Source organism: Penicillium cinerascens (genome assembly GCF_028974065.1).
Source record: "Penicillium cinerascens strain IBT 15544 chromosome Unknown contig_6_segment0_segment0, whole genome shotgun sequence".
NCBI lineage: Eukaryota > Fungi > Ascomycota > Eurotiomycetes > Eurotiales > Aspergillaceae > Penicillium > Penicillium cinerascens.
This window is the reverse complement of record NW_026695295.1, coordinates 2,159,737-2,178,535: the sequence shown is the minus strand read 5'-3', so window position 1 is coordinate 2,178,535 and position 18,799 is coordinate 2,159,737. Positions and strand designations below refer to the sequence as shown.

Sequence of the window (18,799 nt, the reverse complement as noted above, 5' to 3'; positions counted from 1 at the left end):
GGCGCTGTGAGCCCGACGCTAGTTGGAGATTACACGCCCCAGCAGGATGCGTATTCTAGCTGGCCATACTGAGGGTGTGTTTGATGGGAATTAACTCCAAAAGCGCATTTACATGATGGAGGATGCTTGGATGGCCGGTCAAGTGACCGGGAGGTTGCCGGAACTATGGGAACCCCCGGTCATCTGAGCGTATCTAATGTGACGTGGTGATGACTGGCGGATCAAGGCCGACTGCAAGTGCATGCATGGGACAAGCCAGGGCCCACTTGAGCTCGGCTATCTCTAGCTACTTGCTATTCCTGCTTCTAACTCTAAATGAATACGTGGCAATTAATATTATCAACGCAGTATATGAGTCACGTGGACGGACCGACGCCTATGGGAACATTGGTTGAGGAGGGGTTGTGTCACTGATAAAGTCTGGGCAATATTCACGGAGAAACCTCATATCTGGGATCACGATTTTTTCATTTCAAGAAGGCAACGAAAGATGGATCAATACGACGTCGCAGTTGTGGGACTTGGTGTCCTTGGAAGTGGAGCGGCATACTATGCCGCCAAAAAGGGCGCCAAAGTGATTGCATTCGAGCAGTTCGAGCTTGGCCATGTGCGCGGAGCGTCTCATGATACTTCTCGCATTGTTCGAACGTCCAATTTCGCACCGGAATATGTCGCGCTCGCCAAATCAGCTTACAAGGACTGGGCGGAACTTGAAAGGGATTCTGGCTACAAGATGTTGACTGTCACCGGCGGCGTTGTATTCTTTGCTCCAGATTCACCAACCCCAGCTAGCGACTTCACGAAGAGTCTGGATTCTCAGAATGTTCCATATGAACTACTTAACTCCCAGGAAGTGAAGCGGCGATGGCCTCAATTTGACATCCCCGACAACGTGTCCACGGTGTTCACGGCCGACTCTGGTATCGCGCATGCTGCAAAGACGGTTGGCACTTTGCAATCTCTGGCGCGGTCTCACGGCGCGGTTTTGAAAGACAACACACCGGTCGATCGCCTCACACCCCAGGCATCGGGTGGTGTCGTGATCGAGACACCTAAAGGGCGATTCAAAGCCGCCAAGGTCGTTCTTGCAACGGATGCATGGATTAACAAGCTCCTCGCTCCTCTCTCCGTCCATATCCCAGTTTCCGTTATGCAGGAACAGGTGACATACTATAAGCCCACCGACGCGGCTCCTTTTCACACCGATCGGTTTCCCGTGTGGATCTGGCAAGGCACTAATTGCTACTACGGATTTCCATGTTACGGCGAGCCAACCATCAAGGCTGGCCGCGATTACTCCAACAACTTTATGACTCCTGATCAACGCACATTCGTACATTCACCCCAGCTGCTCGAGCAGCTGACATCCTTTATGAAGGGCTTTATCCCTGACAAAGAGCGCCAACCGCTTCGCACAGTGACTTGCCAGTACGCGATCACTCCCGACCGACAGTTCATCATCAGTCCGCTGGAAAACCACCCTGATATTATTGTTGGGCTGGGAGCCGCCCATGCTTTCAAGTTTGCTCCTGCCTTTGGCCGGGCTCTAGCAGAGCTTGCAGTGGACGGCCAGACCAAGGAGGATATTTCAAAATGGGGAATTCCAAAGGCTGCCACTCTCAAAAGCAAGCTTTGATGTGATTGATTGCGTATTGAATGATATATTTCATGGTAGCGAAGCCTTTCAAGGCAATGGTAGAAATGACACAAGAGAACTGTCCCTATATGGATTGAACAGAGAGTAGTGAACTTCAATACGAAGACAACTGCCGACGCCGAACATTTGATAATAGAAACCCAATTTATCCAAAAAAAGGAGCGCAGTAATAATTTTCTTTACTCATCAGGCGAGGTTTTCAAGACATCGTGTCCCCAGTTCTTCAACGACCTGTAGCTTTTGCTGCTGAAGTCACGTTTAGCGTGTTCCTCTTGCGCGAGATGGCGCTTGCGGTATGAGACAACGTGTCGCATATGGTCGATGTCTGAATCGGTATAATCCTCGGGCTTTGACAACCATTACCATTACATTCCGCTGGAACAACAGAGCGGTGATCCGAAATCAGGTCATCAGCGTATTTCGGATTTATTTCCTTGAATCAAGTGAGAATAGTGTGGAGGTATAGCCGATTTCGAAACTATTGTATTCGCACACCATTTTGCGTGATTGTGGCAGAATCGGAGTTCTTGCCGATTTGCCGACGACCCGAGACCAAATACTACTACCATTTGGCGTAAGACCATCGAAATTCCCATTTGTTCCTGCAAACTTGGCGAGCGCCCGGAAGACCGCGGTCTGTCGACACGACAGGCCGATGCGGGGCTATGACAGTACGGGGTTTACTTTCGTGCAATGAAGCATATAAGACGAGCATCTCTGTTAAGCAGTGTGGCGCTCGGAACCCTTCTGGTCTGCTTTAACCTTGGTCTTGAATTGATTTGCTGTTTCTCATCATGGCTACAGTCGTTGAGACTGCTACTTCCCAGGGTCTGCCCTTGAACGGGGTTGACGTCAACAAGTTTCCAGACGGCTTGAAGACATCTGGACAGCACCCCCCGTTTATTCCAGAGTTCGACCGTATGCAGACTTTCCGAAGGTTCACACTGGTCCTACTGTATGGAAGGCTGAAGACTATCGCGAGAATCCCGAGCTGTGGACGCACCGATTCAGCGACGATGAAATTAAAGAGATTGGCGAGGCTGCAGATCAGTTTATTCAGAAACAAGTGCCATTGACTGGTATCTCCAAGGTGAGCTGCTTCCTCGCTGTGACTTGTTCTTCCATTAATATCGCGCGCAGACCAATTTCCCTCTTCCAACCCTTTCGCGCCGTCTGGAGGTTCTGCGCAAGGACTTGATTGATGGCAAAGGATTTTATCTTTTCAAAGGCATTCCTGCCCGAGAGTGGAGTCTTCAAAAGTGTGCGACGGCGTACATGGGTCTGGGCACTTACATTGGATACTTCGTGAGCCAAAATGGCCGTGGACACGTTCTGGGCCACGTCAAGGATCTGGGAGAAGATCCAACCAAAACTGACCGAGTTCGCATTTACCGCACCAATGCTCGGTAGGTGATGAGGATCGAAGTGAGGAAGATCTAGGTCAGCCGCTAACGGAACCTTTAGGCAATACTTCCACACGGACGGATCGGACATCGTCGGACTTCTCTGTATTGCTAAATCTCTCTCTGGTGGTGAATCAGACATTGCATCAACTCACAATGTCTTCAATGTGCTACAGGAAAGGCACCCGGATGTCGTTCAAACACTCGTTGAGCCCAACTGGTACTTTGATCGCAAGGGTGAGACTTCAGAGGGCGAAGAGCAGTGGATTCGGGGCAGTATCTTCTACCTCGAGAACGAGCGTAGCGATAACCCCCGAGTATACGCGAGATTCGATCCGATGAATGTGACTTCGCTGGCACGATTCAACTCTGGACCGGACGCTCGCATCCCTCCTCTATCTGACAAGCAGAGATATGCAATGGAGATTTTCGAAAAGATTTGTGCGGAGCTTTCTCTTCACATGATTCTAGAACTAGGCGACATTCAGTTCGTCAGCAACTCCCATGTTTTCCACGCACGGACTGCGTATACCGACCATCCCCCTGGTGCTGTAGATGAGAATGGCAACCCTGCCCGCCGCAGACACTTGATGCGTCTTTGGCTTTCTGCACCTGAGTCGGACGGTGGCTGGAAGCTTCCATATCATGATTCAATGGAGAAGAAGCGAGGAGGTATCCAGGTCAATGACCAACCACCCGTTTGTCCTCTGGATGCGGAGTGAAGATGTGAACAAACCCATATATACGTCTTAATTCTCTCAGTTGCTGTATCCTTTTTTTGTAGATTGCACCATGACCTTCGTTACAGCTCTGTTTGATCACAGCACTTGCAAAGAGACTGACAATGATTTTCAACCACGTTTAGCACCAGATGAGGATAAATGGCACTACCAAGTAACCCATTCGAGGATTGAAGTAAATTGTGTAAATGCAAGAATACATAAGCCATAGAACTTGGGATATTCTTCCGCCAACATCCCTTGGAAGGTAAGCCGTGAGGGGCTCCCGGGGCTATTTTCCTAGTTATCCCGACTGTTTACAAAAATATCAACCAACTACCATCTGCAGTCCGCTGCAGAGATATGCCCTTTCAATAAATCAAGTTTGCTGTGGAAACGGGAAAACAGGCAGCCATGGTTCTGCCTGTGTGGTAGAATATCCTCCTGCCCACGGTAATAAACCGGCCGTCTCAATTCCAGACCCCACAGCTGTGTCTGCCGGTTGCCACGCCCATCCCAGGTCAGACATGAATACTGTCTGTAGTTCCTCTAGACTCGCCTGACATGATTCGGGTTCATTGGTGACTGCGTTTGGTATCTGCACATGATTTGTAGAACCAGTAGACGGTGGATCAGCGTCCGCGTTCGACTCAGGCCTCGCGCTATTTGGGGCAGACGCTGTGGCAGCCTTTTCTGGGGCATGTCGCTCCGGAATGGACTTCCGGGCCATGCGAAAGATGGATAAGGGGTTAAGAACGTAATCAGGTGCACTTTGAACAGGGGTGCCCGGCACACTTTCACTGCAGGGCGAATAGTTCAGTAATTGACCCGCTATTTAGAGTTGTGAGTGGCTGACCTTGCATGTTCTGCTCCGTCGATAGACTGATACGGGTCGTCGGGTACGCTATTTTGTGCTACTACCTCGGAGCCAATGCCAGAACGATCAAGCATAGTCTCCGCCGCAGAACACTGCCAAATAAAAACCCAATTAGCCCCCCTTTGAAGAATGGGTTTAGATTTATCCAGAGAGACCGTGACCTACCAAGGAATTCGAAATCCCATTGAGATTTCCCATCAATCTCAGGGCGTGGATGTTGCTTTGCAAAAGAGGAAGCGTCTCCATCGTGATACTCTTGGTATCCTCCAAACGAGGGTCCAGAATCTGCGTGAGATGGTACACCATGATCCGACAACTATCGTATGTAATCGTTGGAAGCCACGAGTCTGACAGCATTCGGGTTCCATGCCGGCATGTTTCTCCAACAATGGTTGCCAGAGTTCTAGCAGCATCAAATAGGATCTGCTGCAGATGACTGAGAAACCCTTGCTGTTCTGGTGGAAAATCGAAGGCAGCCCGAAGTTTGTAGAGGGCAGGAGCCCCTAATCGGTACAAGTCGCATACGGTCTGATAGTGTGCACAATGTAATACACAAAGTGCTCCCAATTGCGATGAATCCTTTCTGATGTAGATCGCGTCGGGCGTGAATTGTAGACTAGCCGGCAGAGACTCATACCATGCACGGCAGTCTGCATCTAGCGTGGCAAATTCCGAGTTGGGATTCCATGGAACCATCGCCTCATCGAGGTGCTTTATGTACCTTTGTACTTGTCAGCTGAAGGTTCCATGTCTGGTGACTCACGGTACATATTGTCTTACCTCAGGACTCGCTTGCGAATAGAGATATGTCTAATGAAGTGGGCCATTATCCCCATATTCGGTAGCAGTGTGCCAATATCAAGTTCACCGGGGATGAACTTCAGCCAGTTCCCTGGCTGAAGGGTCTCTGTAAAACATGGAATTTGCTGCATGAAATTTCTTTCATTGCACGGGAGCTGAATCTTCATGTCCTTCTCATCCACAAGCGTGAGTTGATCTACTCCGCTGCCGACGAGAGAATCCATCACATAACAACTCCACATAAGCCGTCTCCGTGACTCTTTAGCTGTGGCAGAGGGTCCGTAGTCATTATTTTGACAAAGAAGGTCGGTGTTGTACTCCAGGTTAATTTGTAAAGCCTGAGCCATACGCGTGATCAGTCCACTGAGCATGAATGCATTTGCAAAATTTCCCATGCGGACTGCATAGTCGTGAAGTAAAACGGCTGCCTGTAATAATTTAGCATTCGTTCAGGTGGGGGATTGGTAAGACGCGATTGACCATTAGATTTTCGTTCCTAACAGTGTCGAGAGTCTCGAGAATCAGCCGCTGCGCGACCTTGGCCCATTCGCTTCCAGCTGACAGAACGAACTTCGATGGAACTGGAGACACCGTCTCACTGTATGCCAAGGCGTAGAATCTGCAAAAGTTTCATGAGGGTTTCGTGACTTTTACGTTGATCTCGGGGGGCAAATCTCGTGCTTACTGGCCACCTAAGGCACAAATAATGTGCAGCAGGGCATTATTACGCGACCTCTTTGATACGTCTTTATCCAATTTCTGCAAAAATGAGGGTCGGTGGATAAATGCAAAGCATCGCAGCGGGTGAATATTGTTAAAATACTCCTCAACCAAAAGACCGATCTTCCACGGCGTTGGAAGGTGTGGAGCGTTTAACCTGACGTGATAATAAGCCAAAATATCGCCCAACCGTAGTGTCTTCTCCATACCAGTTAAGAGCCGAGGTTTGAAACTGACTTTCCTCTCTCGTAAATGACTGCCGAGCTGAATGAGATGGAGATTGTGATGCGTGGCATTGCTCACTCGACAGCATCGAAGCTGGTTGTGGATGATTGGGAGACTCGGGATTGAATGCGGGAGTCGCAAGTGCCGTTTCAGTGTCTTTGGCAGGCACCTCAGCACGTCGGATCCAGTTCGGCTGAGACGATTCGGAATAAACACAGCTCAGGCCCTTGTCTTGACATCTTTGGCACATCGGTCGCTCCCCAGAGCATTTAGTCTTGGATGCTCGACATGCCGTGCAAGAGCGATAGGTCCGTTTTCGCTTCGAGCTCTCACCTGGGTACTTTGCAATTTCTTGGACCGGAGAAGATGTAGAATATCCCAAACATACCAGGCGGAGGCGGACACAGTTGCCACATTCCCCGGGCCGCTCATCGCATTTGACCTAGAAGGGCTCAATGTCAGATCAACCGCACAGAACTGCGATCCTCGTGTTCTCACTTTACGGGCGCGACAAGTGCGACAGCCTGCACCGTGTTAAAGATTACCGATCCATATGCAGGGCCCACACTCACCGAATCGCGACCGAGATGCTTTCGGACTGCTCGAAGTCATGTCGCCAGAACATCGCGATACTTCCGAGATAATCCAGCTCTGAGAAACAATCAAAGCACAGAACGATGGCATCGGGACATCGGAAATGGTCCGGGTCGTCGGCTCGAATGGTGACAGGCTCGTGCGCAATGACGGAATCGCAGAAGCGGAGAATGCGGGGCGATCGCCATTGCCGAGCATTCGTGGACTCGTGTAATGATATTCCCGAGCTCGGGCAGATCATGGATCCTAAGATGTCACCTTTTGACTATTCTGGAGCGCGGAAGACCCCGGCTGAGTCGCTCCAGTGGCAATGTTGCGCATTTCTCAATCTCGCAATTTCTTCGTGGGCCGCTCTGGCTTACTTCGTTGAGGGAATTATCTGCCCAGACGCTTTAACCCAGATGGAAATTGGAAACCCGAGAGGTTTGAATAAATGAAAATTATGTACTGGAAGACTTCACAGCCATCTATGGACCCCATACATCTTTGTCGGGGATATTCTCGCTCGGGGATTACGACAGCCCGGACGGCTGGACCCCGTCTTCCTATACCAGGCTGACCGAGTGCAATATTTTGAATCAGACGCAGTTTTGTTTTAGACTCGGTTTTGTGGAACCAACAGAAGCAGCTTGCACGACCTGAATGTATAATGACTCGGACAGTCAACGGCGAGAACCGCTCATTAGATTCCCAAGTGTGCTACGCTCTCATCTCCGATTATTTATTTGCCTTTGCCGTCCTTGAAGTGAAGGTTCCCACCCCAGTGATTCTAACTCGCGCAAGTACATTAAAAGCAATTCAGAATGGATACCCACGATGTTCCCGCTACGCAGACCGTCATCCTCCAACAGGAGGGCGGGGTCCTTCAAATTACGCCGGAGTCACCCATTCCAAAACTCAGTCCTCACCAGATGCTCGTGTGTACCGCATCCGTGGCTCTTAACCCTTGTGACTTTAAGATGCCTCTCCGATTTCCAACTCGGGGTCTCTGGGATGGCTGTGACTTCGCCGGTACAGTCGTTGCACTAGGCAGTGAAGCAGTTTCAGAAGGACGATTTTGCCTTGGAGATCGAGTTTTTGGTGCAGTACAAGGCTCAAACCAATCTGATCCTCAGTCCGGGGCATACTCTGAGTACATTCGGGCGGAACCAGATTTTACTTTCCATGTACCGAAGGGGACCCCGCTCACAATCGCGCCGGCTCTGTCGTGCACGGGTATTGCTACTCTTGGAGTTGCGTTATTTTGGTCCCTTCAGCTGCCAGGAAATTTGACTGAGCCTTCAGCCAAGTCTGAAGACGTTTTGGTATATGGAGGAAGCTCTACCATCGGGCTGCTGGCCATTCAAATGCTGAAGCTGTGAGTAAGCCCTTGTACGGATACAGAAGTGTCAGGACTGAACCAGTATCTATCAGGTGTGGCCATCGGGTGATCACGACGTGCTCACCTCACAATTTTGGGCTGGTGAAATCCTATGGTGCCGATCTAGTGTTCGACTACAAATCCACTACATGTGCGCGAGACATTCGCACGGCTACTAAGAATGCACTCCGTTATGTCCTTGATCCGTTTGCAGAAACGAGAACACTCCGGTTGTGTCAGGAAGCTATTGGCAGAACGGGTGGAAGATATTGCGCGCTGGAGCAGTACAATGAGGTGCTGATTTCACGAAAGACCGTCCAACATGAGTTGGTCATGGGAGGCGCCATTTCCGGTAAAGGTGTGGAACTGCCTGAGCCTTACGGGATTCCGCCCAGGCCAGAAATTGCAGCGTGGGCGCGTCCCTGGTACCGAGCGCTTCAAATTTTGATTGACGCAGGCAAGCTCAGACCAAGCCCTGTTGAAGTAATCCCTGGGCGTTTTGATGGAATTCTACAAGGCCTAGAGATGCTTAAGAGAGGAGATGTGTCGGGGAAAAAGTTGATTGTCTCGCTACAGGAAAGTGCATGAATGAAATTTCAAATGTCGTGTCTTCCTGGAATTATTAATTAGATTTCTAACCACCTTGTAAAGTTAATGAAATGGTCTCAAGCATGGCATTGAAGTTTCCATGCGTTCAGCCTCAGGTTAAGTAGCGCATTGTCTTTATTTTGGTGCAACCCTCTGTTCATTCGAGGTAAGTTGCTTTCATTTAATAAGATCTACTTGAGTTCACTAATAAATCTCGCGCTTGACTGTTTCAACAAGTTCCACACACAAATATGGATGATGATACAATAATGCTGCCTAAGCATGATAATCATAGACCATCCTGGCCTCCACCTTTTGTTTGCCCTTGGAGGTGGAAACATTACGAGTCAGATATCTCTTTCCGTCAACGAGTTCAAAGGCCCAGATAACATACGCCTCCCATCCTTTAGCTCGATTGTGAGCAACCTCGCCAATGACGATGCTGGACGGATTCGCTTTGTCCAGCCTCTGGCGTAGAGGCTCGTTGGGAATATCTGCCACATTTATGTATTGCAATTTCATTCTAACATCACCGAAAATAGGAAGCGAAAAGGATTGAAGGTTTCCGTCCAGGTGGTATATCCCTTCGCTGTTAAATCCGCCGGGGTTGACAGTCTGTTTGATGCGAAGGATTGTGATCGCATCGGCTGGAGAGTCGAGCCCAGAATCATCGACTTTAAATTCTGTGGTGGTCCCATCTGGCAGGAAAATTGCCTGTTGAATTTCTAATGAAAGGTTTGCATATTGGAGGACCTTTCTAACCACCCAGGGTACGCCTTGCTTTATTAAATCGTTAGCATATCCGTCTGTACAGTATTTCTGGTTAATTGTCCATACCAGGGAAAATATTTTGTCGGGATCATCTGACAACTTCCTGTTCTAGAACTCTCGTCAATCCGGTATTGAGTTCTTTGAAACGGCCCACTCTTACCAAGTTCCACGTTCCCAATAGATTGGTTGCACCTTTGAAGACAGGGGCAGCCATGATTCTGACAACAACTTCGAAGAGAACTATAACTTGGCCCTGTGGAACCAGCTAACTTGTCTCCTTAAATATGTCACTACCTTTTATCTGACACATGGGCCGCTCGTAAGACAGGCTCTGCATGTTCGGATTCGGCATCGGGCTCGGAATATGCAGGGGTTCCGCTTGACACCCACTACGCTCATAGGAATGGACAGGTTTGTTTCAGCTCTATATATGATTGAAATAATTGCTCTCGATATTAGATTCCCAAGTTTTAGCAAGATGGCTGAATATCCCACCTTGAAAAGCACCAACTTTATTAGAGAATTCGTTTGGAAACGGGCATCGGTAACAGAATGTATATACCTCGGTATAGACATTTTCCAGGAGTTTTCTTTAAATAGCATAAGCCAACCCGGCTTAGGGCACTTCCAACTTAATTAATATATGAAGGGGACAAGCATAGACCAAAATCACATGTTGGCTGGGTCTTTCAGAAGTTGCCTAAGACAATTCATTGTTTCCTTCAACGTAATTCCGCACATTTCATGCTCCTGGGCCATGATATGATCTCGAATAGATACCAGGGGGCCGCCATCCAAAATGTACGCCACAGGGCTAATCTCACCATTTGCTTCTCGAGCTTGGGCTTGAGTCATGCCCAGAGCCCGTTCAATTTTAGCTAGCATGCTCGAGCCAAGTTCAATCAGCACTTGAACTTGAACGGTCAAATTTCCGTCCATGTGAAACTGTCCAAATTGCAAATTTGGAAGAAGCAGATATTTAGCAGCATCAGCAGGAGGAATAATGAGAAACAATTGATAAAGCTGCGTGAAAATCGCTCGATAAACACGAATGAGATGGCAATACGCTGCTAGAATGCTGAGTGATGTCGATATGTCGCACCTCTGATGATTTAATCTCCTGGCCTGATCTGGGGAGGATTCCATCATGGTCAAGTATCCAGAGTCGTAAGATGATGTGGTTTCCACATCCTCCACAGTGCTACCCATGATATCTGTAGGTGGTGAGTTTGTATCGTGTTCGGAATTTGGTGCCTTTTCAGATGACTTAAGTCCCGTTGCCAGGTTGTAAGAATCCTCCGTTGCAATGCTCCCGGACTCTAGGATACCCATGAATTGTTTTGAATGGCTGAGCATGCGAAAGATCGGGAGATCCAGTTTTCCAATCGTTGGGCTAATGTCTCCTTTGAGGAGACACGAAGGTCCCATAATTATGGATCCAGACTCTAACAACTCCAGATCATCGATCAAGTCAAGATCAAGCCTGAGGAGCCTTTTACGTAGACCAAATAAGCTGGTGGAAGCCCTGTCCGTTGTGGTTGGAATCGGTGGCTCATCATCCATAGTAGGTACGTAAATGCTTTCCCAATGAGGATTCCAAATTCCATCCATGGTGGGATTTGGGGTCTGGTCGGTGAAGCCAAATGTTCCCAAGTTGAAAGGGACATATGTCTCTGTATCTGACTCATTTTGGAAATTGAGTGACCGATCCATCATGACGGCTTGTGGAAATGGCTGCTGATCTGAAAGGCAATATTCTGGATCGAATAGCCTGTCATTTGTTGAAGACTGTTATCGAAATTTAATTAGCAAGGGCTTTTCCTCTGTTTTCACACGACCAAAGAAGACTCACGAAGTCATAAGACTCTAATCCCCAGGAAGCGAAAGGGTCTCTCCATTGTTCAACAGGCAATACTGAGCCCGGAAGCGACGACATTTGCAACCCAATGTTCTCAACAGAAGAAACATTTCCAGTTGATACAGGTGGAACTGAGTCCGGACTTCTCCAACAGCTGGAATATTGGTTGACCTGTCTTCGAGATGCTCCAGAAGATGCAAGTGGTTTCCTCACTTTCGAGGCAGATGATCTGTGGAGAACAGGCATCGGCATTCGTTCACTGGTGAGCACTCGATTACAGTCTCTGGATAAAGTGCCCGAATCGCCTTTTGATGGTAGATAATGTGGAGCAGGCTGTCCAACACTTGTCGTACACACAACCTGAGCTTTGAGACACCTCTCACACGATCTGCCGTTGACTTGGTCCCGTTCACAGCGGAGCTTGAATCCGCGACAGCGATCACACGCTGATCTTCGAGATTGTCTGTAGTTCAGAGCCGAGTGCATGTCGATTGAAAGTGTGCTTAAAACTAATCGACCCTATAGATCGTTTAAGATTTTTCGCTCATAATCAATCAACGGGCAATATGTATCTCGAGATTTTGTTTTCCTGACAGGATGGTTTCACTTCCAGGAATACCGCGCCTGAAAATTGACATATTCAAATGCGAGCCACCTGTAGACTAGACCAAGCGCCGGCCTGGAATGAACACCGTCGTGTTGGAAATGGATGTCCATGGCGTCGGGTCATAAAACATATGTTGAGCTTGAAAAGTCTACTCAAGTTTCTTCTTATCATGTACTTTCCTATGCCTCGGTCTTTTGTTTCAGATACTTATCACGATATCAAATGGGACGACAAGAAGCAACCGATTTGTCAGGGTTTTGCTATGGTCTTTTGTGCTTTTAAAAAACACCCTACGGGATGCCTGCTCTCTGCACTCCAAAGACCGAGGTCCTTTCCCACCAGTTGTATCAACCTCGATGATTGGACCTTAGATTTTCACGTAGGAGTTATCAAAATTAACGAGGTTGTGCTTTACGGCGCTTTCCGTGGGTAATTGCCTCTAATATGTTGTTATGCCATTTTCGTCGGCAAGAGAAAATGTCGGGAATGCTTTAGCAGACATTACCAGCAGGTCTAGTATTCCCAGTCGTGTATGTTCATCAGTAGGCCCATCGCTAGGATATGAAACATGCCTGCAGCCCAAGGTTCATGAATATATGCGCTTGGTCCAGAACGATCGACACCTTGCGGGAGCCCCAAGGAATTGGAAACCTAAGTTTCGTCGTACGCCAGGCGCCCCTAAAAATTTCAATCCCAGCTGGTCAGGGATACTGCGAGGATCCCACTATTTTGGAGGACTGACTTGGGTGTTGCCGCGTGCGACTCCCACACCGACACTTCTGCACCAAACCACCAGCAGTATTCTTGTTTCACGGCACCTGCAGCTCTCGGTTTAGAAGGAGGCCCATACACAAAGGCATCGTACTAACGTTACTCAGGAAATAGGCTCTTCAGTATCTGTGACACTTTTCCAAACCATTCTCTGGGTAAGAGAGAGGGACCGGCGCGTTTCTTATGCCTCCGCATGGAGCCTGCTGAACCTGCCCAAGTGTGCACATTCGTCCCGACAGCACGTTCATCGGCGAAGGGGAGGATTCTGGCTCTATCAATGTAACACAACGTCTGGTGGCGTTGAATTCCCGCTCTAGCCCGAAATAACACATGCAATGCGTCGTGGATTCCATGCAACGAGCAGGGAATCCACGTTGACGACCTCCTACGGCAGAAGAAACATCCCAGGCAGGAGGCAAGTCAATATTACTCGGTTGAGCAAAAGAGGTTATCTGTCTCTCCGAAAAGAGGCGGGGATTTTGGCAATCAAGTGGCTTTCGAAGGGTTATTGGTTGAATAATCGTGACGCCCATAGGTTGAGCTACGTTGAAATCAGGTTGAATGGCAAATGTCACTTTTATTGGCATGGTATCTTCGCTGAAAATCGCTCAAAACCGACTTCTATACATGAAAACGCAAATTTGCGGTGCTTGGCAGCCGTGAACGGTATGTTTCGAGCTCGGCCGAGTTAAAGGACTGGAGGGGCGACAAACGAGTCAGGAATTCCTTCGAAAACCCAGTTTAAGGAGTCGAAGACTTCAGAAAACCCAGCTTCGTTGAAGAAGGCGCCACTCTCATCGAACTGGTTGGGCATCATCAATGACGGATCCTCAAGAGAGCTGTCCTGCTGTCGACCCAGGGCTCCTGTCGTCGAAATGCCTTGGTTCGCCGCAGCGACTGCGGCTGGAGAGGTGTGAGTACTAAACGTAGATGCCACAGTGCGGAATGAGGCTTACCTTGCATTTCTTCAATGCTCTTCACTGGTCTGAAACGCTGTCGCCAACGCCAGACGGTGTCGTAGACGTGACTCATGCTCATGCGGCAACGAACTTTAAGCTGGAGACCGTCCTCTTCAGCGGGCTCCGGGCCGGTTGCATTCCACATCTGGGCTAGAATATCAGCGAGGCGGATCGGGCGATCATGATCCATGACACTAATCCTGCGGATCGCCGAGATAGCGCCATTAAACAGAAGCTTTCCATGGTTGAAATCGATGTTTTGGCTGAAACTACTCTTCAATAGCTTCATGAGGGCAAAGGCGGCGGACACGATCATTTGGAGAATATAATTGGTGGAATGACCGATCAGCTCACCAGGCGAGGTTTCAAGATCGAGCACCCGACCTAAAAAAGAAGTTGTTGCAATAAAGAGTTTTGTGAGGTCATCACTCCGTGCATTGGAGCCTAGGAACACAAAGTATCGGAAGTGCAACTCTGCAGCACGGAGATGGATCATATTGATCGCTTGAAACACTGTTAGTCTTGAAATGACAACAGGTGTGAGAGCAGGACTTACCAGATATGCCGCGACCAAACTCAACTTCAATATCTCGTAATTCAGTCTCAAGTATTTGTACGATGACAAGCTTCTCCGCACTGATAAACTCTCCCGGCTCGGGCTTGCTACTATACAGGGCCTTCGTTACCCGGTCACAGAACTTTTCGATCCGCAGTCTGGTCATGAGATCTTCAGGAAGGCGGTAGTCGGCATCTTTTAGCGAGGGAGGCTCAAGAGCCCAATCGTAGATCGTGCTAGGCGGCTGGCCATACCCGGTAGCAACACTAACAAGAATGTCAGTACTGACTGAAACTGGGAGAAAGATGAAGGGCTCACTTCTGTGCCACGATGTTGCAAATCACCCAAGTATGCAAGCGGTCCTTGAGCGCCTCTCCTTGAACTTCCATCTGGAAGGTGGTAAATTCCTCCGCTTGTACTGGGCGGTGCAATCCCAGCTGCATGGCAATCTGCATCATGAGACCACTGAGCATGAAAGTCGCATCAGTCCGTTGACTTGTTGTTGGAAGAGGCCATGTGCACAACACACAGAGTGCTTTAACAACTCGGTAGTCCTGGGGAACACTGGTAATTGTAGACCACAAAAGTCGACTGAAGGGTCCTGAAAGGGCACTGAGGAGCCAGGGTTCCGTGGGGGACCGTCGGCTAGCCACACAGATGATCGTCCATGCCAATAAAGGACATCGGTTGAGATACACCTCTGGGGGTTTTGGAGGGTTCAAAAGCGGAAGAAAAGGGTGATAGTAATTGAAGTATCTTCATCACCAGTCAGTATCGAGCAAATGCAACAGAGAGAACATCCAACGCTTACTGTTCAAACAGCCGTGCTACACGTGCTCGAGAGAGGGCGATATCTTCTAATCTCCACGGGCTGTTATCTTCCTGGGACAGAATAGATCCATCTCTCTGCATGGTAATTGGAGTTGCAATTGATGCGTGCTGTTCAACAGGCACTGATACCGGTCGTGAGCGGTCGGCTGCAACCGAGTCACGCCTTTTGAAACCCTCCTCGGAGCATTGAGAGAGGTCATCACCCGCATGGGACTCAGCTCCCTCCTCCTGCTCCGGGTTGAATGCTAAGCGGCGGCGAAGATCTGCGATCTCCTTTTCCATCTCCGCATTGCGTCTGTACACAGATTCAGTTAAAACAAAAAAATCAATACGTGGAGGATTGAGGGGGATAACACCTTCTCTTGGAGATTCGCTTGAACGACTGTTCAACTTTACAGTCGATCCCAAGCCTGCGGCAGCGCGAGCATGCCGCAGCTGGAGTCTGAACGATGTCACATCGAAGCTGTCCAGCGACGAGATTGGATCAGCGCGGAGGTTGCGGGGCGGGAAAGGAAGCAGGGGAATTGATAGTCGATCGGGTGCGATGCATGTGGCTCACCTTCTGCTGCTTACACTCGTTGCAGGCCTTCCGGCTGCCACCTCGGCGCTTGCCTGTGACAGGCGGGGTCTTCTCCATCTCGCCAGATTCAGGGCTCCTCTGCATAAAATCCACGCCGAGGGGTGGCTGGGGCAGTCTAGGAGACCGAAAGTCGCTCGGAGGAATCAAATGTGGCCCATTCGGTGCCAGCAGGTTCCGATATTCCAAGTCCATCAAGATCGGCCTACACTCATCCGATATAAAACCTGCGAGTCCTTTGGGTGACAATGTGCCGGAAATCGGAGAAATTGGCACGCTTTGAAAGGGGGAAGCTCAAAGATTCGCCGCAGTGGATCCGGCGAGGTCGAGCACGGACAGTGATTGGCTGTACGGTCCAACGAAACTCGGCGGTTGATGCTGAGTCATGATATTGGCCTGGGGCAGTAATGCTGCACGTGACTCGATCCCCAAACCGGACCCACTACGTTCATTGAAGCAGATGCATCCGGCCGCCCTGGCTAGCTAGGCATTCTCCCAATTTTTGTCGACCATCTGAGAGAGTCCAACCTCGCCTGATATGAGCATGAGTATGAGACCATCCTCTATCATTAAATCTGCGGTTAATCACCTGTCGTATGCAGGTGCTATCAATTGATCTTCAGGTTTATATATGTATTGATCCTCCGTTGAGCGGTATTGGCCTAGATAATCCAAGCCCTGTTTCTGACAAAAGCACCCCATTCTTCAATCAAAGCTTTCGACCAATTCCCATTTGATCTAAAATACAGTGTAGTCGCTTGGAACTCCTCACTTCAATGTTTTTCGATAAGCAAGGATATTCTAGCCCGGGTAAGTAGAAGCCGAGGTCCAAATGCGGGGAAAGCTTTGCTTCGGAAATAAAAGTTGTACCACCATACCAACAAGAACTGGCATAGCCAGACCTGTCTTACTGGAAATTGCCAATATGAATTTTGATCTACCACCGGATTTGAAGTCCCATCTTCAGTCCATCGACGCATTCATTCACTCTACAATTCTCCCACTGCAGCATTCCAACGATAACGATCGTTTCTTCGACCACCGTCGCGAGTACTCTCGAACCGACTGGGAACAGAATGGCAACCCTCGTCCAGAATGGGAGGAGTTATTGAGTGGGTTCTGCGTCGGTGAAATAGCGAGGTAAATCTGACCTTTGCACAGAACAAGCACGGCATCGGGCTGACGAGGCGGGCTTCTACCGTTTCGCGCTCCCCAAACAATACGGGGGCCAGGAGCATCCGGAGACAAACCTGTGGATGTCTGCGATTCGATTCCAACTATCATCACATCCTATCTATGGAGGTGGCCTCGGACTCGCAAACGATCTACAGAATGAACACAGTATTATCGGAAACTTCCCCGACGTCCTTATGATCCATCATTTTGGCAGCGGAGAGCAGAGGCAGACGTTTATCCCCGCACGCCTTCGAGGAGAATTTCGAACAACATTCGGTCTAACAGAGCCAGACCATGGGAGTGACGCAACGTTCATGTCCACCGTTGCACGTCGCGAACGCGATGGATTTGAAATCACTGGAGTGAAGAAGTGGCAGACAGGAGCTCACCATTGCACTCACTTCCTTGTATTTGCGAGGACCTCTGGCGCCTCGGGGTCTGCCAAAGGAATCACTGCCTTCTTCATCCCTCGTGACACCCCCGGTATCCGGATCGCCAGCTACGAGTGGACGCTCAATATGCCCACCGACCACGCGACGGTGGAGCTCGACCGTGTGTGGGTGCCTGAAACAGCAATCCTGGGAAAGATCGATCAAGGGCTGGCCATTGCTCAAACATTTGTGCATGAGAATCGTATACGGCAGGCGGCCAGCTCCTGCGGTGCTGCGAAGTTTTGCCTGGACCGAAGCATCGAGCGCGCACGCTCGCGCAAAATCTGGGGGGAAGTAAAACGTTGGCAGATAACCAGGCCATTCAGTTCCCGGTTGTCGAATTAGTGACTCAAGTGGAGATGCTCCGACTGCTCATCCTGAAAACAAGCTGGGAAATGGACCGTGTGGTAGCTGCGTGTAAATCAAGCGAGGTACAGCAGCCGCCGTGGGTGGCTATTGAGCGCCAGCTTAGCGATCAAGTCGCCATGTGCAATTTCTGGGCCAATCGACTGTGTTGCCAGGCTGCAGACCGGGCGATCCAGGTGAGTTCAGGGTGCGACTCTTGCCACATCGGTCACTGACTGTTTAGATTCATGGCGGCGATGGATACTCCCGCCACTATCCGTTCGAACACATCTATCGCCACTTCCGACGCTACCGGATCACAGAGGGTGCAGAGGAGATACAGATGCGAAAGATTGCTGCATATATTTTCGGGTTTGCAGGGCCGAAGAAAACGGAAATGGAAGCCATAGAAAAGACCAAAGCCAAAATTTAAACCCGCCACCGTCCGCTACGAACTGATCCCTTGCATGGAATCGAATATCTTTACTGGACAGAAAGCTCAATTTGGGCAAACCCTAAACACCTTGTCACCGATGAAGTCAGAGTGCTAGGAAAGATTTGCTGCATGATAACTGGAGTGCAAGAATCATCAATTCATCAACTCTGCATGAAGTAAAAGCTCCCGCTCTAATAGATTTACTGTTAGAGTACGTACATGGCGGCCAATGAGCGGTGAAAAGGACTGTTGTCTTTCTACGTCCCTGATGCTGGCAGATGAGAAATTCGGATAAGTGATATCTCCGGTATCCGCCACGGGGATTGATCACGTGATGTTAGCTTGCTCTTTTCCCCGAAAATGTCAGGTTATGGCATCGACTTTTGCATGGGCGTATATACAGCAGAGTTGACAGCCTAGTTCACCATCATACAAGGATGTATGACTCGCATTGTCTTTGGGGCCACCGGTCGTGTTTTCTCTCCTTTTCGGTTCACTTTACATAAGAAAATTGGCCTCCCGCCAGGAAAAGTGGGT

General features: G+C 49.3%; 9 protein-coding genes across 9 annotated transcripts; 4 read left to right on the top strand and 5 right to left on the bottom strand.

Annotated features, from left to right (window-relative positions):
• Positions 1–490: 490 nt before the first annotated feature.
• Positions 491–1,636, top strand: N7498_006801 (putative sarcosine oxidase; the record flags this gene model as incomplete). Its single annotated transcript, XM_058453863.1, has 1 exon — positions 491–1,636. One exon carries the CDS (start codon positions 491–493, stop codon positions 1,634–1,636), a length of 1,146 nt encoding a protein of 381 aa, XP_058308054.1.
• An 815-nt stretch (positions 1,637–2,451) lies between these two features.
• On the top strand, positions 2,452–3,782 carry N7498_006800 (TauD/TfdA family dioxygenase; the record flags this gene model as incomplete). Its single annotated transcript, XM_058453862.1, has 4 exons — positions 2,452–2,575; positions 2,629–2,747; positions 2,798–3,063; positions 3,122–3,782. 4 exons carry the CDS (start codon positions 2,452–2,454, stop codon positions 3,780–3,782), a joined length of 1,170 nt encoding a protein of 389 aa, XP_058308053.1.
• Positions 3,783–4,158: 376 nt separating this feature from the next.
• N7498_006799 (fungal specific transcription factor domain-containing protein) lies at positions 4,159–6,384 on the bottom strand (the record flags this gene model as incomplete). Its single annotated transcript, XM_058453861.1, has 6 exons — positions 4,159–4,579; positions 4,636–4,748; positions 4,822–5,377; positions 5,437–5,885; positions 5,938–6,076; positions 6,143–6,384. 6 exons carry the CDS (start codon positions 6,382–6,384, stop codon positions 4,159–4,161), a joined length of 1,920 nt encoding a protein of 639 aa, XP_058308052.1.
• A 237-nt stretch (positions 6,385–6,621) lies between these two features.
• N7498_006798 (uncharacterized protein) lies at positions 6,622–7,237 on the bottom strand (the record flags this gene model as incomplete). Its single annotated transcript, XM_058453860.1, has 2 exons — positions 6,622–6,844; positions 6,975–7,237. The coding sequence occupies 2 exons, from the start codon at positions 7,235–7,237 to the stop codon at positions 6,622–6,624; spliced, it is 486 nt and encodes a 161-aa protein (XP_058308051.1).
• Positions 7,238–7,799: 562 nt separating this feature from the next.
• Positions 7,800–8,944, top strand: N7498_006797 (zinc-binding alcohol dehydrogenase family protein; the record flags this gene model as incomplete). The annotated part of the gene is made up of 2 exons (XM_058453859.1): positions 7,800–8,353; positions 8,410–8,944. 2 exons carry the CDS (start codon positions 7,800–7,802, stop codon positions 8,942–8,944), a joined length of 1,089 nt encoding a protein of 362 aa, XP_058308050.1.
• Positions 8,945–9,220: 276 nt separating this feature from the next.
• On the bottom strand, positions 9,221–9,929 carry N7498_006796 (uncharacterized protein; the record flags this gene model as incomplete). Its single annotated transcript, XM_058453858.1, has 3 exons — positions 9,221–9,724; positions 9,782–9,823; positions 9,876–9,929. The coding sequence occupies 3 exons, from the start codon at positions 9,927–9,929 to the stop codon at positions 9,221–9,223; spliced, it is 600 nt and encodes a 199-aa protein (XP_058308049.1).
• A 455-nt stretch (positions 9,930–10,384) lies between these two features.
• Positions 10,385–12,059, bottom strand: N7498_006795 (Zn(II)2Cys6 transcription factor domain-containing protein; the record flags this gene model as incomplete). The annotated part of the gene is made up of 2 exons (XM_058453857.1): positions 10,385–11,449; positions 11,568–12,059. The coding sequence occupies 2 exons, from the start codon at positions 12,057–12,059 to the stop codon at positions 10,385–10,387; spliced, it is 1,557 nt and encodes a 518-aa protein (XP_058308048.1).
• A 1,580-nt stretch (positions 12,060–13,639) lies between these two features.
• N7498_006794 (transcription factor domain-containing protein) lies at positions 13,640–16,116 on the bottom strand (the record flags this gene model as incomplete). The annotated part of the gene is made up of 7 exons (XM_058453856.1): positions 15,857–16,116; positions 15,654–15,760; positions 15,278–15,592; positions 14,785–15,222; positions 14,467–14,732; positions 13,908–14,414; positions 13,640–13,854 (listed from the first exon to the last, which is right to left on the bottom strand). The coding sequence occupies exons 1-7, from the start codon at positions 16,067–16,069 to the stop codon at positions 13,640–13,642; spliced, it is 2,061 nt and encodes a 686-aa protein (XP_058308047.1). The 5' UTR covers positions 16,070–16,116.
• Positions 16,117–16,799: 683 nt separating this feature from the next.
• N7498_006793 (acyl-CoA dehydrogenase family protein) lies at positions 16,800–18,259 on the top strand (the record flags this gene model as incomplete). The annotated part of the gene is made up of 4 exons (XM_058453855.1): positions 16,800–16,986; positions 17,036–17,775; positions 17,841–18,023; positions 18,071–18,259. 4 exons carry the CDS (start codon positions 16,800–16,802, stop codon positions 18,257–18,259), a joined length of 1,299 nt encoding a protein of 432 aa, XP_058308046.1.
• Between the last annotated feature and the right edge of the window lie 540 nt (positions 18,260–18,799).